The sequence below is a fragment of the Aythya marila genome, assembly GCF_965140915.1.
Source record: "Aythya marila genome assembly, chromosome: Z".
Lineage (NCBI taxonomy): Eukaryota > Metazoa > Chordata > Aves > Anseriformes > Anatidae > Aythya > Aythya marila.
In genome coordinates, this window is record NC_139080.1 from 8,798,338 (window position 1) to 8,815,926 (window position 17,589).

At 41.3% G+C, this 17,589-nt stretch overlaps 1 protein-coding gene across 2 annotated transcripts in view; it reads right to left on the reverse strand.

Annotated features, from left to right (window-relative positions):
* The window catches only part of DCAF12 (DDB1 and CUL4 associated factor 12), a 31,975-nt gene that overhangs the window by 8,737 nt on the left and 5,649 nt on the right, over window positions 1–17,589 (reverse strand). For both annotated transcript variants that reach the window (XM_082783197.1, XM_082783198.1), the window contains exons 3-8: window positions 13,082–13,288; window positions 11,757–11,817; window positions 6,344–6,537; window positions 5,189–5,254; window positions 4,362–4,524; window positions 508–692 (exon numbers count right to left, since the gene is read on the reverse strand). In XM_082783197.1, the coding sequence (XP_082639323.1) occupies window positions 508–692; window positions 4,362–4,524; window positions 5,189–5,254; window positions 6,344–6,537; window positions 11,757–11,817; window positions 13,082–13,288 (876 nt within the window). The remainder of the gene's footprint in view (window positions 1–507; window positions 693–4,361; window positions 4,525–5,188; window positions 5,255–6,343; window positions 6,538–11,756; window positions 11,818–13,081; window positions 13,289–17,589) is intronic.

Here is a 17,589-nt window from a genome sequence, read left to right on the forward strand (position 1 = left end):
ACAGTGGAGGTGGGGAGGGTGAAGGGTAGGGAGGATAGCAAGTCCCATTAATTTTTAAAGTTGCATCACAATGATAAAAAAGATAATGGAGAGAAGTTAGACATGGCCATTAACTGCTTTATAGCAACATACAGGACATTGAACTCAAGTGCCTGCCGTGGCATTATTTCAGGAAACCAGAGTTTCTAAAACTCATGAAGTTAAACTAAATCTCTCAGAGTACCACATTAAATTAGCATGCTTTTAAGGTAGACAACATAATTTGTTTGATGTACTAACAACTAGAAGACAGACTACAATCAAAACTATGAAGAGCAGGAAGAACTAGTTAATTTTTGGATCAGTGCATAGGCAGAGTAGTCAGTACGCCTTACGTTCAAGCAGCTGGCCACTCAATACCTTTGTGAAAAAAATCTTGCAGCATTTCTTGATTTTCGTTATTACAGATTGCTCCCATCACTATAAAAACAGCTTGTAGCTATAGGGCTTGAACCAGCTACTACTCACCAGCCAACCTTTCCCCGTAGTCAACTTCAAAATTTCACTTCCTCCTAATTTCTGCTTCTGTCCATAGCAGGCACGTGGGGGCTTCTCATCCAGGAACCTCTGGGCTCTGATGTCATAGAACAGTAAGGAGCCGTGCCCTGTTCCCACGGTGATGATGTGTTCGTAGAAGCTCACTGATCGAATACCTGGCAATCAGAGAAAGGACATAAAATCAATCCAGGGAGGACCAGGCACGCTTTGGCTCTGCAGTGCTGCTGCTTGATGTCCAGTGCTTTCCTTCAACAAAAGCTACCTGCTAGGTTTTTCCACATCAGCTTTCCCACTTCTATGGAGCAGTGTAGATAAATCCCATTTATACTACTGAAGCAGCAGCTTCAATTTGTATGTAACATAATATACATATGTAAAATCGTACGTATGTGTGTGTATATACACACACACTATTCCCCTTCTTCTCTGAGGCCATCTGCTCCACTGATGGAGCATAGCAAGAAGCTTCATCCTCAGCAGGCCCAAGCTCTGCCAGATAAGCAAAGATCGAAGATGTTTAAGATCAAGAGCAAGCTTGTTCTGTCTGCAACGAGCCTCTAAGTGAACCAGCAGGAGTGAGTGCATGGCAGCACATAGTGGAAAGGATGCATATTGGTGTCTCCCACGAGCTCTCCCTTATCTAGCTACCAGCCAAGCTGTGAGAAAGAGACAATGAGAAAAATTACTCTGCTTCCACCACATGCATCTTGCAGATCTAGAGCAACAAAAGTAGTTGTATGCAATTATAATCATCATTAATCACTTTGATACTAAATAATTCATGATCTTGAGGAATCTTTAAATTATCACTACTCAAGCAGTCTCACACAAACACCTGATTCTTTACAGCTGGCATCTTTAGCACTTCACCTTGCAGTGAAAACAGCAGGCATCCTACAACCCAAGCAGCACCACATTCCTCAGCAGTTTCAGGGAGATTCTGCATGTAGGAATTTGCAGCTTGTGAGATGTCCTGTCATCTGCTCTCTAGTGTGCCAAAGGTTTGTTCTGTGTAAGCACTCTACCTTAAGCTACTGCTCTACATGGAAGAAATCCCACCACTTCTATACTTTTTCTTCCCATACAACGTGATACTGGGTTATAAACTCAAAGTCTGCTCTTAAACCCTATTTAAGGTACCTTCTAAATCCAGCCTATGCAAGCATTCAAACAGGAAGGGAAGGGAGTTACGCCAGCTACATCCACGTTCCAACTGCTGTCACCATCCCATGTGGGACTGGAAGTCATAAAATTTGTACTGCGCTGAGTATGCTCAGTGGGACACATGACAGCAGGCATCCAGATGATGTGGATGCAGCCAGGGAGTTTTCCCTTGCCCTTTGTACAGAATCCCAAGTAGAAACACATCCTCATCCTTCCACCTCCACACCCTGGTGTTACACTCACAGCCACGGGCACCTGTGACACATGCTTAGAGCAGGCAACACTGCCGAGCTTCTGATGTGAGGTGAAGCCATGGTTGCTGTCTTAATAGGTGGTAAACCACTGTGCAAGTCTCACACCTGCCACATTAGACTTCCCAGATGCATACAAGAACCTCCAATTTAATTCAGAGCTCCAAATGCATAGGATACATTCAGAAGGCTTTAAACCCTCTTCAATCAGCAAAAGCAGTCACTTGAGTAAGGGGAGACGGGCACAAGAGGAGACATCCTCCAATTTGTGCTACAAAAGTGCTCTTGACAAGAAACCCAGCAGAACACTTACTTACAGAAACAGGTGGTGTATCAGTGCACATGGCATACTTCTCAGTGCTATCTATTAATAAAAAAGTGCTATGAAATGCAGAACTGTGGATCCTTTCCTAATCAAAAAAAAAAAAAAGCTGAAAGAACCAGTGGTGTATCCATTACTAAGATATTTAGAACACCTTTTGAAGAACAGCACTTCACATTGGCTCCTGAAGTACCACCTCAGATTATTCACAAACTAGCAGCACAGCCTGTGCCTAGAACTGAACAAGGCAAGCTCTCTAACATTCCCAGCGCTATACTATGGTCATGTGTTTGGGTCAACAAATTGAGTTTTACTCCTGAGAGAGAGGGAGGCCCTACACACTGCAGAAGGAAATGAAGATGCAGTAGCATGTCCTGAGCAAAGAGCAAGCACAGAGTCTGTGCAGCACAAGCTCTGTCCACTATGTTAACATTGCTGTTCTCAGGGTGTGAAGTCAAGGGCATAAAAGAATTCACTACATGCCAGCCAAGCAGAAAGTAGTTTTTGCTGATCAGGAACTAGAGTACAGGGCCCTACGTATTCCTGTACAGCTGCTAAGAAAAGCAACACTTACAAGAATGCTAAAAAGCATAATCGGCTTCTTATATACAGCAGCTAAGGTTACATTCGGTAAAAAACAGATTCTAACTTGCTAAGACTGAAAATCGTGCTCTCTCTACCCTGTTTATATGCACACAACACTAATAATTTGACGTTTATGTGAACTTCCCACATTCATTGGGTACATTTTGCAAGCTGACAGCACTTTTTTTTTTTTTTTTTTTTCCTTTCTGCAGCCTGTGCTGCCCCATGTCCCAGGAGGATCAATAGAAAGCTGAAACACTCAGCACCCTGGGAAGCGATGTTACTTCAGTGCCCCAACCAGTGCCATAAGAAGAGATCTGCCCACTATGCATAACAGAAAACGGTGCTGAACAAAGGCCTTCCCCAGGCTCAAGCCAGCATCTCAGAAAAGCTATCTACGCACAGATCACACCCAGCAGGATCACATACTCAGGGCAGAAACTTCCATCCACCATTGGACAATGCGCTCCTGTGTCTTAGTACCTCTTCCCTACGATACTGAAGAGTAACAGCACCGGAGGACATCCACAGAGCCTTGGCTGGCTGTGATTCAGGGCAAAGGCTGGTGCTGGAAAGCTGTTCAGGGCTGGTGAACCATTATTTCACATCCTAAAGAAAATTCTCCCATATCTCAAAGAAACAGACCCTGACATTTATCTGGGCAGCACCACACAAACTGCAGTAAACGCAGACAAGGGCTAGGAAAGTTTTATTTACATGCACCCTCTTTTGATAACTTGCCCAATGAAGAGACTGACGCTCAGAGCTGAGCTAAACAAGGACTGCAACTTTTTAGCCTTGGAGTAGTATGCTTTAAGATGGAAAATCTCAACACAGTGCTTCCTTCTCATGCTTCAAAATAAAGGACATGAGAAGAAGCATATAGGATCAGGCACCCTGAGAATGCTTACACTTGGCCCTGGCATAAGGTTCAATTGAAGAGACTGCAGAAGAAAAAAAACGGTACTTATGTCTATAATCATTCTATGACTATTATTGCTACTTTGTTTTTTTTGAGTAAGCTTTTGTATTTAAACAAATACACACTGAAAGTCAGAAATCTCACTCATCTTCAACATCAGAGTAAGCATTCACTCACAGCACAGACTCCAAATGTGATAGCAAAGAGCAGAAACCTGCATTTTTCTTCCAGTCCCAGAGAAAACTGTAAGACTAGGCAGTATGAGTAGCGGTAAGATAACTGACTTTGCTGTGAGATGAAGTACATTAGAGAAATACATTAAAAAAGTTGAAGACGTAGACTTTAAAGAGTTCATTACGATTTGGATGGTGCACAATTTAGCTACTCTTAAGAAATCATCTAGTTTCAGTGTTGCTTGTAGCTTGTCTTATGCCAAGACAAGTGGCCTAAAACCAAAATCTACATCTACTGTTAATGATTTAACACATCACATGAAAAATCTCTTATTTGTTTAAAAAGCATATCTTAAATTGCTGCTTTTGAAAGCAAACAGATTGAAGCACTCTGACAAGTTTCTTACCACTGCCTCGTTCTTTGGAACAGACGGATTTAACGTTGTGAGATGGCTGCCTCGGATCCAGGAAGGAGACATGCGCCTGCGATCCTACGGCATAAACTGACCACTCCTGACCATAAGCCAAACACACGTTCTCCCTGCAGTATGGCAACTTTGTGGAAAGTAACTGGAAACAGAGGAAAGAAAAAAAAAAAAAACAAAAAAAAAAAACACATTACAATAAAAGAGCATGATGCTACAGATTTTTTCTGTTAAGCTTCTTTCTAAGTAAATTGCAGTGGGGAAAAAAAACATCTAAAATAGGTTCATCACAAAAACAGAACTTAAAGAGAAAACCAACAACCTGACCCACAGGAAAAAAAAAAAAAGCCATGGGATGCCTTATCAAACCAAACTGGAATGCTAAAGGCTGAAGTATTATTTGAAGAACAAAGGACAGTTTTGGCAAATTGTTTTAATTTTTTTTAAGCTGCTGTTACCACCTCCACAGGTGTAGAGGCATCAGCTCCCTGAAAAAGCTTACCTCATACACCAGCAGAGATATGCTTGATTTTAGTCTGCAATTACACTTTAACAAGTATAGCTTCTTTGATGAACCCTGCTACAAAACTACCCACGCTGTATGCAACAGGGCACTCAACTCATGCAGAGCTGGCATAAGTTTAAGAGCAGTGAGTTTTTCTCCTCAAATTTTATTTTTAGTACATTTTATACAAAGCTTATTTTTACAAACTGTTGTTTTCTTCAAGCATTTAAAGGAGATGAAGAAATAGTGAACAGCAATAAATGCTAGGCCATTTTCCAAGTTTAATGCCAAAAGAGAAAAGCACCTTTGATAGCGTGTGCTCTGCTTTCCAAAGATGAAAATACCCATCTAGGGACACAGCTCCCAGCTCCTGTTAAGATTTAAAAAAAAAAAGTTAGTTAGTTTCCGTATTATAAATGCCCTTATAAACCTCACACTCAACTAGGCAGGCTACATTCTCCAGATTGAGCTCATCCTGTACATGATTATCAAGATAGCTTTTCATTTCACATTGATCTTGAGAGAACACAAGATAGCACAAAGGTGCCAGATAGAATAAGAATTATTAAAACAAATAACCAAAAATAACTTTAAAAGTATAGATCTTGTTAGACAAGCAAATAATCACTTATTAGACAGTACAAGCTAGTTAGCAACTAGCAGCTCCCACACTTATTCTGACCCCAAAGTCATCATTTATTTCCAGGCACTACTCTATAGGAAAAAGCTATGTGAAGTCTTCATTGCAGAGGAGTGATTAACACGGTGAAAAATAAAGCCAACAGGAGCACTGTGTTGCTGAGAGCATGCCTGCTTTGGCTTCAGACCTCCTCTGTTCTGTGAGGACAGAAACAAAAGCAGTGGAGGATGAATTGCTACTCCTACTTGCTCCAGTAGCTTTCATCTCTAGTAATAGCAAGAGATCAGCATGGGGGGAGGTTAATGTTTTGTTTGTCAAATGCCAACAAAATAACACCAGAGCAAGCAGTGGTGCCTGCCCTGTGTGTCAGTTACCTCGCTTGCTGCGCAATCCAGTAACAACTCAGCTATCAAAACAGGAACTACCTGAATGCCAGCTGGTCTTCATTAATAGTGAAAGAAAGCAACAACCACACCAGAGAGTGGGATTCAAGCTGCAAGGGGGTGTTTTGGTACTTTCTCTGCTTCGTGTAAACATTCCCCCTTTCCCCCTCTGGGTGCCGGTCTGAAAACCAAACCCACAGTCAAATTGTTCCTTCTCAGAAAAATGCATGACGTCCCTGCCTCCAGCTTTTCTGAATTCACTCGGGGGCAGAGGTAGACACAGCAGATGAAGACAACCATTTCATATGAGAAGGAAACAAAAGAATCAGGGAAAAATGTTAGGCTGCCTCTCCAATATATTTGACTTAGATTAGTTTTTTTCTGGTATGTCTGGACAGTTTTAGGACTTGTCATCTGTCTTTAAAAGCTTACTCACCTTGTTTTTATTGTTGAAAGCCAGTGCTCGGACTTTGCAATTGTCAGGATTGGTGTTCTCCTTGGGGATATCCTTCAGAGCCCTGTGTGTTATGTGGGCATAGACAGGAACTTGAGACAGGTTGTGCCTGGCATCGCTTTTAGACAGCACATCCTCTGTGACTTCCCAGAGACCCATCGAACCATCCCGAGAACCTGGATGAATAGCCCATACATAACAGTATTTCACATCGATGTAATTGCCCTTTTTTAAAGAAGGAACTGAAATAAACAGTACAGTCTGGAAACAGGAAAGGATACTATTGCCATTAGTTTAACTGAACACACTGCTGGTCGTCATTAATTAGGATTAACAACAGGATCTTTCTCAGCTACTAAGTTAGTAATATCGTGACCTCATTGTCAAGTGTTTTTTTCCTGTATGGCTTCTAAGAATTGAATCTGTTTTCAAAGTGACCACCAAAAAAAACACAATCATCGTTAGAGATTCACACATGGAATAAATTCAGAGGTGACAAAAGAGCCAACACATTTAGCCCAGCTTACCAAGGCTGAGATAACTGTGTCTGCTAAGTCATTGCAAAAACCTCTGAGAAAGTTTTGTTAGGTTTATGCAGATTTTGGGTCAGTTGATTTTTGCCAGTATCCCAGTGTATATCTGCACAGAAAACTGCAAAATTTCTTGTTTAAAAAACAAAAGGAACTGAGGCTGAACAAGCAAAACCCCCCATTTTTCTATTGAATTTGGAGATACTGTGAGAAACTAAGCTGTGTTTTTGCAGTAGAGAATTACTTTTTTTGTATTCCAAGGTATTTGGGTAGTCATAACAAGGAGAAATGCTAAGTAAGTAAGTGGACAGTAGAAGGCCTCACTGTTCCAAAACAAGGTGGAAGCTTGAGAAAAACAGGATGAGCCATGTGGGAACAGTAAAATAATGACGACACGTTCTCAAAACATAAGAAAGGGAAAATTAAAAAAAAAAAAAAAAAAAAGGAGAAATTAAAGGGTTAAAGAAAAAATTGTACACATGTGGTACAGAGGAGCATTGAGTAGCTTGTGAACCTGTAGTACTCAGTCAATGAGGAAACAGGGGAGGTCATCAGGTGTCAGGTAATAGGGAATAAGAGGTTATGATTTGTTTACTATAATGAGCTCCTAACATGGCACTTGCAAGGCAAGCAGGCGATCAGGCCTAGTCAGCATGGGTTTATGAAAGGCAGGTCCTGCTTGATGAACCTGATCTCCTTCTATGACAAAGTGACGCACTGGGTGGACAAGGGAAAGGCTGTGGATGTGGTCTACCTTGACTTCAGCAAGGCTTTTGACACCATTTCCAACAGCATTCTCCTCAAGAACCTGGCTGCTCTTGGCTTGGACTGGCGCACGCTTCGTTGGGTTAGAAACTGGCTGGATAGCCGGGCCCAAAGAGTCGTGGTGAATGGAGCCAAGTCCAGTTGGAGGCCAGTCACTAGTGGCGTCCCCCAGGGCTCGGTGCTGGGGCCGGTCCTCTTTAATATCTTCATCAGTGATCTGGACGAGGGCATCGAGTGCAGCCTCAGTAAGTTCGCAGATGACACCAAGTTAGGTGCGTGTGTCGATCTGCTTGAGGGTAGGAAAGCTCTGCAGGAGGATCTGGATAGGCTGCACCAATGGGCTGAGGTCAACTGCATGAAGTTTAACAAGGCCAAGTGCCGGGTCCTGCACCTGAGGCACAATAACCCCAAGCAGAGCTACAGGCTGGGAGAGGAATGGTTGGAGAGCTGCCAGGCAGAGAAGGACCTGGGAGTGATGGTGGACAGTCGGCTGACTACAGGCTGACTACAGGTCCTACGAGGAGCGGCTGAGGGAGCTGGGCTTGTTCAGCCTGGAGAAAAGGAGGCTCAGGGGCGACCTTATCGCTCTCTATGGGTACCTTAAAGGAGGCTGTAGTGAGGTGGGGGTTGGCCTGTTCTCCCATGTGCCTGGTGACAGGACGAGGGGGAATGGGCTAAAGTTGCGCCAGGGGTGTATTAGGTTGGATGTTAGGAAGAACTTCTTTACTGAAAGCGTTGTTAGACACTGGAACAGGCTGCCCAGGGAAGTGGTGGAGTCACCATCCCTGGAGGTCTTTAAAAGGCATTCAGATGTAGAGCTCAGTGATATGGTTTAGTGGAGGACTGGTTAGCGTTAGGTCAGAGGTTGGACTGGGTGATCTTGGAGGCCTCTTCCAACCTAGACAATTCTGTGATTCTGTAATTGGCAGGATGCCCACCATTGCAATCGCAAATAAAATAGCTTCACAGAAGATCCTGTCTGAAGAAAATTATTGGGATTTTTCTCACAATATTAAGCCAAAATATGAAACAATCAGAGTAGGCAAAGAAAGCTGAACTACTTCAGTTCACTGATCAGTGCAGACTTAGCCAAAGCCCCTTGCCCATCCCTTCTAGTGTTTAGACAACTCAATTCCATCTAAGTCAGCTCTTACAGACTTGACACGTACCCCTTTCTTCCCTGTGCTACAAAAACCACATCCCTTCTTTCACAGAGAAAGCATAATCTGTATTTCATGTCTTGAAGATTCTAGAAAAGACTAAATATCTACATCAGCCAACTTATAGACTTTGGTACATCATAAAGAATAAGCTGCAAAGACACATAAGCAAAACATCTTGTTGAAGTAGTGTTGAATACCAGTGCATCGTAAGATGGCTTTGCCCCCTGGCAGACGGATTGGGTCATTTGCCACCATCACCCAGCAGACAAATACAAAAGGAGCTTCCTAATGGCACTGCATAGCAGCAGGCAGCATGGCCATTACATCCTGCTACTCAATTTACATGCTGATGGTTTCTAATGGCACCCGATCTTCTTATGGAGGCTGAATGCTCAGCAGTAGAATTTCTAAATATCTTGACAGACTTTAGGAGGAAGCTGTCCCTTTTAATAGCCCTAACAGGGGGAAAAGACAATGTATGGCATTTAACTGGTTGGCCCTGAAGCTAAGGAGAGTATCATCGGTTACCCTAGGCTCATCCAGGGAATTATTCATTTTAGTTTGGAACTTTTGGCATGGAAATCTTTGTCTAGTCAGTACAGCAATTGTTGCATTCTCCCGCAGTCACAGCTGCTCACAGTCAAGATGTTTCGTTTTATGCTTATTGACTATCAAAATACACTGCTGCCTGTTTTAGAGGCAAATCTTTGCCTTGTTCTTGTTGAAGCTAACAAAGGCAAGAATAATCAAGCCCATGGCCCACTCTGCACTCTCTCAGTATTTTTGACAGCAATGAGAAAATGTACTGCTGAAGCTCTAACCTCGAGCTGTATGAGTGTGCTACTGTCTGTCATGGGAAAAAAAAAAAAAAAGCCCATCTCTTTATTCCTGTGACATTTAACCTACCCCAAGGAAAGTTAACAAGAGTTGTGCATTTTGATTCCCAACTCACAGGTAATTACTAATTCCTCAGTATCTGGAGTTCAAATATTTCTGCTTTGTAGTTGCAGTTACAGATTGCAATAACAGATGTATTATTAAAACAAATGTCAGAGGTTAGTCGTCTTTTTTTTTTTTTTCCCCCAACTAGATCTGTTAAGTTCTCAAGCATTCAGACTTGCTAATTGCTTTTAACAAGTTTTCCCTGGTGTCTCACATCTGCAGACTAGAGTATACATCTTGCTACAAGTTTCACGCAACAGAGGACATGGCAACCACCTTTCTACTCATACATCCACTCTTGAGCATGCAGAAAACATTAAGAGCTACGGTTCAGCATCCCATGCTGGGCCTCACTGGGTCCTTATCTCACCACTGGATTTCTGTAATCATCTTTGCTGTTCTCCTCAGACTTTAAAATGATTTTTGCAATGCAGGTTTTTAGGTTGGAGCCTCACAAGGATCAACGTAAGTATTAGTTTCAAAATCAAATTCCAGGATTAGCTTTATTTTTTTTTAATAGCTAAGCAAATTATAAAAATCAAATACTTGAATTGTTACGGGACAGTTCTCTGTCATCTACAGTCTGACACCCATGTATGGAATACTATATACACTGTCACCACAGACAGACAGTAAACTACTAAATTAATGCACTAGGACATTGGTACTGCTGCCTTTACTTAAGTAATACTTTATGAAGTTACACCAGTTATCCAACCAGTTACTAAAAAGTCAGTTACTGACCTTTTCTCTTACTGGCTTCCATCTTACCTACACACGTGTGTATGCACATATATAGCAGTAACTACTAACAGCTTGATAACAGAAACTGAGTTTTCATTAAAAAGTCTTTACAGGATTCCAGGTAAACATTGTTGCTCTGCTGTATTCCAAAGTTATTAACTCATAACATGAAATTATTGAAGTTACCCTCATACAAAATCCTTCCCTTGTAACTCACTGTTTAGAGACCCTCTCATGTCAGTGCCTACTAGAAAAACAGTGAAATCCCTCTGATATTAGAAAAAATTATAATTTAAGGACCAAGAGTAGTTTAAATAACCAAGCTAGTTAGTTCCAAGTGGTTTTCAGTGTAGCAGTACCCAAGCCAGACCCTACTGACCTCTTTTAAAAACAGAAGAATCTCAGATACTAAAGAGCTATATAAATATTAAATATAATTTAAAGCTCAGAAATGAGAACTTGAAAGTTCTAAACTGAAGGTCATGCACTGTAACAGGCTCTCGGAAATTTTGCTTCTCATCCTCAGGATAATTTTTATTCAAAGTCCCAAGGGGGCTCTTATCAGTTATTTCTACAATGCGAAGGTCTACTTACAGTACCAGGCATGCCTCAAAAAAACCCAAACAAACAAACACATTTGTTTTAACTGGGTTTAAAGGCATTTTCTGAAACAGTGAGAAACATTTAAGAAAATGGTTTAGTGATTACGTTATATTGCTCAAGACACCTGGGTTCAGATAAACCCAAGACTTAAGCTGCCCAATTAAACTCCCTCCAAACAATAGAAAGAAGAAATTCAGACCATGGGGGTTGGCTGAAACCTCTTTCAAGGACTTCTTTCCTCCTACTAATTGAAACCACCAAAGGTAATCAGGCTCCAGGCTCCTACCTTTAGTGAATTCAACTGACACATTTAATTGCAATGACCCCAAAATGCTGGACATAAGGATAACTAGTAGATAGCTCTCAAAGCAGGCCCCATATAGGCCCAGCCTACACTTCAAGTGCAATCATGACAAAATGCCAGTTATATCATAGACTGAAGTATTACAAAGTGTTGGGTTTGGAGCATTTATTCCCCCCCACACACACACCTGCAGAAAATCACAAACAGAAGCACTTGAAACAGGAATACTGGTTATTGGCACTATTACAATTACTGTGTTATCTTTATGTCTTGATAAAGGTGATTCCCTAAGACTTACCAAGTGCTGTACATCAGTATAGTAAAATAATGACAAAAAAGATTACCAGAAACGGCCATGGTATCACTGATCCACGCAATTGAAAATATCCAGTCCTTATGTCCATCCTAAAAGGAAAAAAAAAGTCAGATTTGCTGTGCCATTATATTCTAGAGTAGTCTCTCAAAGCAGCAAAGTATTTTTCACTTTGAGTTTTAGTACAAGCATAAGAAGAACAGACCTATGTTAGAAACATTATACAGGTGAAATCCCAGTATCAATCTGGAGTAGTTTAAGTAACCCACAGCAATTTAAACTTTTTTTTTTTTTAGTTTCATTAAACTTAGCATATAAAATTAATAGTTAGAGAGCAATTAAGTGATGGAAAAACAGGCCTTAAACTGAAGACAAATTTATCTCACATCTAAGAATTTAGATTTTCCATTTTGAAAGCAGTGTTTTTTGCAAAATAGCCACACGCTTCCTCAAACGTCCCTACTATAAATGGTACCTAAACCTTATGTTTGCAATAGATAAGCTACAGAATAATTTTTCAAGACTACTACTTCAAGAACCTTTTGTTTGGCATGTAAAGAAACCTGGGGGGATCCCTAAGCCTGTAGTTCTGTTTGAAAAGCTGCAGTCACAGCAGCACGCAAGTGAATAGCAAGTCATGAAGAGCTTCAGAGTCAAGCCTTTTCAGCAGCAGCAGATAGCCAGCTGCAGAGCTCCAACCTCTGCCGTTGTCAGTAACATCTAAGGCCTGAGTCAAAAGGAAGGAGAAATGAGAGAAGGGCTTCTGGGACACCACTGTATTCACTTCAGCCTTTTTCTTTTCAAGACTGGCTATTTTAAAAAAGTATGAGGACATTTCAGAAATAGACTCTGGTGCTGCTTATATCAAAGTGCCATAAGCCACGGGGTTAGAACTGATCCTTAAAGGCAAGATCTGCCTCTGGGATAATGCACACATAGAGCTGCACAGGAGAAGGGGAAAACTTGAATAACTTGCAACATCTTTTCAATCTTATCACAAGAGCTTTTTCACTAAAACTAGCTGTGTGTCTCAGTTTCAGCCTTCATCATCACAATTAGACCAACATTTAGGATGTGGTTGTATTTTCAATGCTTAAAAGTAATCTAAGTGGACCTGAATGAGGGCAAGGAAGAGGAAATCTGACTTAGAACCATTTCATGTGTTCATGCCCCTCACTTGTATTTAACATATCTTGTCAAGAAATACCACTTTATCAGGAATGTTTTAAACCTTTCAGAAATTCTTCACTCTTCACCACAAAACTCCCAAATCTAACCTCGCTTTGACCTCAGGCACTTCAAAGTAGTAATTCTTTTAATTGGCAGAATAAGCTTTCCCCAAATATTCCCACTTACATCTCCCACACAGACAGGATCAAGTGTAGGCAGACGATAAATTGCAAGACTGTTGGGGTTGTCTCCACCTGTGGCCAGAAGGGTCCTTGAGGGGTTGAGCTCAATGGCGTGAATACCACAGCCCTGCTGGTTCACCATGCCAGGTTCACGGTCTTTCAGAATAGGAATCTTGGTAATTTGACCAGTCTGGACGTCTACCACAAATAACTGGAAAAAAAAAAAAAAAAAAAAAAAAAAAACAGCAGATGCAAATCATTGCTGAACAAAGATCAGAAAAACAAGATTTCCACTTTGGCTATAAATCCTGCTAGATGACTGAAAAAATGTATAATTTATTACTTAAAACTAGTGAACTAGCTTAATTTACACTGGGTTTTATTTCAATGATCCCATTTGGTTTTGAATGCAATGGAAGAGAAAGGAGAAAAAGTTGTCATGGCACATTTCCCATTTAACCAAGCCCTCAAATCTGAAGTTTATTGCCCTGTTCGTTTCTGTGACAAAACAGAATTATCTTCTAGTTTCTCTTAACACTAGGGAGAAAGACAGACCCACCTCCAAAGTGCAAGTAAGCCCAAGAGCACTGGGCACAAATCTCCTGCAGCGCAGATCAGGATACATATTGAAGTTTCGGCTTTGACAAATTGACACCTTAGAAGTTTATTTAATTAGAGCTTATTTTCTAGTGATGCACAGAACAGTGACTAAACACAGTACTGCCCCTGTGAATATCAAAAAAAAGAAACAGATATCTAGCTACATTCATCTGTCTGCAAAAAGACTAGAAGTTGTAGCTCAGCGTCACCGTCTCCTTGGCAGAAAGATCAGTTATAAAGCCTTGCAAGTCTGCAGACATCACTGCACACCAAGTTAAATCTGTTCCAATGCATACAACTATAATTTATGATAATGGTAAACTCAATTTACTTAAACTATAGTTTACTATAATGGTAAAGTTTAAATTAGTTTCTGCAAACTATGGTTTACCCTGTCTGCCAAAGCATACTTTCATCCGGGAGGCTCCTGCACTGGATTGTTTCCACAGGTGTTCAGAGTGCAGCTGCACTAACAGCCACATTGGTGTAACTAAGGGACAATACCTTGTGAGGGAACATGAATGAGAAGCAAGGAAATGGAGTATGTGAGCTGACTTGGCACTAAGGAAAGTGATGTAAAAAAAAAATTTAAAAAAAAATCACAGCCCAAGATTTTTGGGGGAACTCACAGACTTGATCTCTGCTCTTTAATAAGAAGCAAAATTTAAACAAGATTTAGTAGCCTGTTACTTCTGATGTACTGAGCTAGCAGAATATTAATGTCAAATCAAAATCTGTTAAAGTATGGTATGTTAAACTCATTCTGCAGAGAAAGCCATGACCTATTCATCACTATTTATGCCTTGTACCTAGACTTATGCACCATCCTCAACCCACAACTGATCCTCCTCTGTAGTCAGAAGTCTTGCACAAACAGATCACAGTTCCTACAGTGACTGAATTTTTATGTTCAGTTCTTTATTTTGTATGCAGGTGTCAGGGGGACAGGCAGCAGCTGAAGCGTAGCTGAGTAGGAAGGAGGCACTGCTCGCTTCTGCTCAGCCTCGCAACGCGGCTCACTTCCCAAGACAAGCAGTGAAATCAGAATGCATGCAGCAGCCCTAACCTCATCCCTGAGAATTAACACCTGCACTACAGGAACACGATGACCACTAATTCCCTCTCCTCTCATCCTCCCCTGTGAGCTTTTATCTTCTTTTCTTCTTTAGTATTTCCTTCCAGTAGAAACTCACAATTCCCTCCCCATCCTCCTTCAATTACTGAGCGGGGAAAAAAAGAAACTTTTATGTACCTAAGTTTCAGGATTACAACGGTCATTTGAAGGTCCTAAAGCTAGCATCAGAAGCATTAATTAGGAAAACGCATCCAAATCTCAGGAGGCCCAGATTCAGGGAAGCCATATTTCAGCTGTTAGAGATGCACACTTCAGAGGGAATCTCAGTAGATATTAGCACTGAAATTAAAAACCCTTCACATTCTCCAGTCTAACATCACCACTGCACACCTGTGTTTGACACTAGGCTAATAACTAAAGAACAAGACTTACTCTAAATATGAAATTTCTTTAATGAACTGTAAACTTACTGGACTGTAAAATTTAAAGTTGTGTATCTCCAAGTTAAAGAACTTGGAAATACACAATGCTGAAGTATCACAGACCCTCACACTTCAGTTCTGGATCTTCAACCTCATTTTCTTGTAACAAGTTTCCAAACGAAGACATCCTTAGAAGTACCAGGGCATACTTCTTGCAGTGCTTTCACCTACTCCCACCCCACTCCAATCCATCCTCAGCCCTTGAACTGCTCTGTTGTTTTCTCACTTTTCTCCTCCAATTTTACAGCATTACCTTAACCAGAGCTGCAACTGCTCTTGCAGCATGAAACTTGACATAGTTAAGACACTGGCTTTGCTGTTTCAGCTGTTAAGCTCTAAGCAGAAATTACTCCCCTAATAGTTAGTAAGAGACTTGTAAGGAACCAGTTGCAGGCAGTTTACAAACAACAACCAAAGAACAAAATAAGCAAGTACTGCCTGCATGTGCTATGAGTATTGCATCACCTGGGGCAGGGCAGGAAGCTCACAAGCAGCTCACACTTGCAAGCTGAACTCACGCTGAATGCCAGGAAATCTTTCCCTATAAATCCAGCAAACAGAAGCCAAGAGCCAAACAGACATTGTTAATATTTCACCACTTTTGGGCTTTAAAAGTGTCTAGCAAAACAGGCACCCAGCTAAGAACGCTGAAAATTGAGCACTATTTTATGAGTTTAGGACACGACAGGAAATCAAGTACAAAATACCTGACTTTTTAAGTGAGTGCAGCCAAAACTCCAGCATGCAGTTACATAAATCTGAAGAAAACAAGTTACCCTGCTTTTTTCAAGCAAACTGGTACCATCACTGCTGTTGAAATAAGCACAGCTGCAAACAACTCCAAAGCAGCCCCTAACATTCTTAACAAAGAGCTGATACCCATGTTATACTTTTTTAACCCCCTTCCTACCAAGTGGGAATAAGAATTTCTTTTTCAGTTATTTATTCGTTACATAAAAGCTTAAATCAGCCTCAAAAAACAGGTGCAAACTCCCAGCAACCAAACAGTGAATTGCTTGTCCCTTGAATCCGTTTTATACATAATTTGGTTCCTCCACCAATGAAGTGTGTGTGCATGTCAGGCGTTAGCATGCCCAGTAACTTGACGGTCAGGACCTCAAGCGAGGGTTGCTCTGGCCAGCTGCCAGAAGTCCAAGGACCACACTTAGTTTGTGAGGAATGAAGCAGGGTCAGCTATCTTGTTCTTTGCAGGACAATGTTATTCTGACAAGGAAACATGCTGGAGAATGATGTGACTGAAATCTTATCTCCCCTCCTGTTATGTTGCTTTTTGTTTGTTTGTTTATTTTTAAAATAAGGCATTTCAGATGTACAGCCTGCAACAATGCTATCGCTCAAGGACCGTGGCAGAGCGGCAAGGCCACATACTGCATTTGTCACAGTCATGACTTTTTAGTATCTGGCCGTACTTTTCACACCCCATGAAATTACCAAGTGTTTGCCTGGTTTTATTTTGTTCTGCAGAACGGTGAGAAGTTCTTTGGGCCTGTGGCTCCCATACAACTTGGCTCCCTTGTCAAGCTGCTAACAGTGAAGTTCATCAGGAAGCCGTCCCGCTTAATTAACTAAGGAACTTCATTAATCAGTTTGCCAGAAGTAAAGATTGTGGCACAGAATCAAATTATTGGAAGACAACACTGCACTGCAAAACCCAACCTTCTCGTCCATGCAGTACTGAGAGCAGAGCAGTTTGTCGAGCTCTTCATCAAGTCTGCTTCATTTTTTGACCTACCTTTAAGAGGCAACAGTTGGGGGGAGGGCTGAGGGGGCAAAGCGACCCGTTCATTACATCTAACTGTCCTTTCCACGCATCTGTAACTGAAAGAATTTGACTGAGCAAAGCAGCAGGTGATGTTTTCACATATGCCACCGTAACATCACATCTGATCTAGCCGTGACCACTTTGGGAAACATTCTGATCATATTATTTTTGGTGAGAAAAAGTTTGAAAAGCCTAATCTTCGTGTGGACAACAAGCTTAGAAAATTGTTGAAAGAAATGCTATTTCACAACAGCACATAAAGACTACCTTGTGTCCTCTGCTGCCAGCCCTGCACGTGGAACAGCAGGGAACATGTTGCCCCATCTTTGGGTTGATTGTACAGACCAGTTTGAACAAAACCAAAGCGTGCCACCCTGAGCTACACTATGTTTTATTACACAAACAGGACAGACCTGGATTCATGAAGCACAAGGAACTTGCACAAAAGACTGCTTATTCTTCAGGCAAGTATACGTGTTATGTTCTGCACCCCTGCTCTTCACACACTGCTCTCAAGTCCCGGAAGCATTCTTATAGTTTGCTTTAACATTTGAAGTTACCTGAAATAAGCA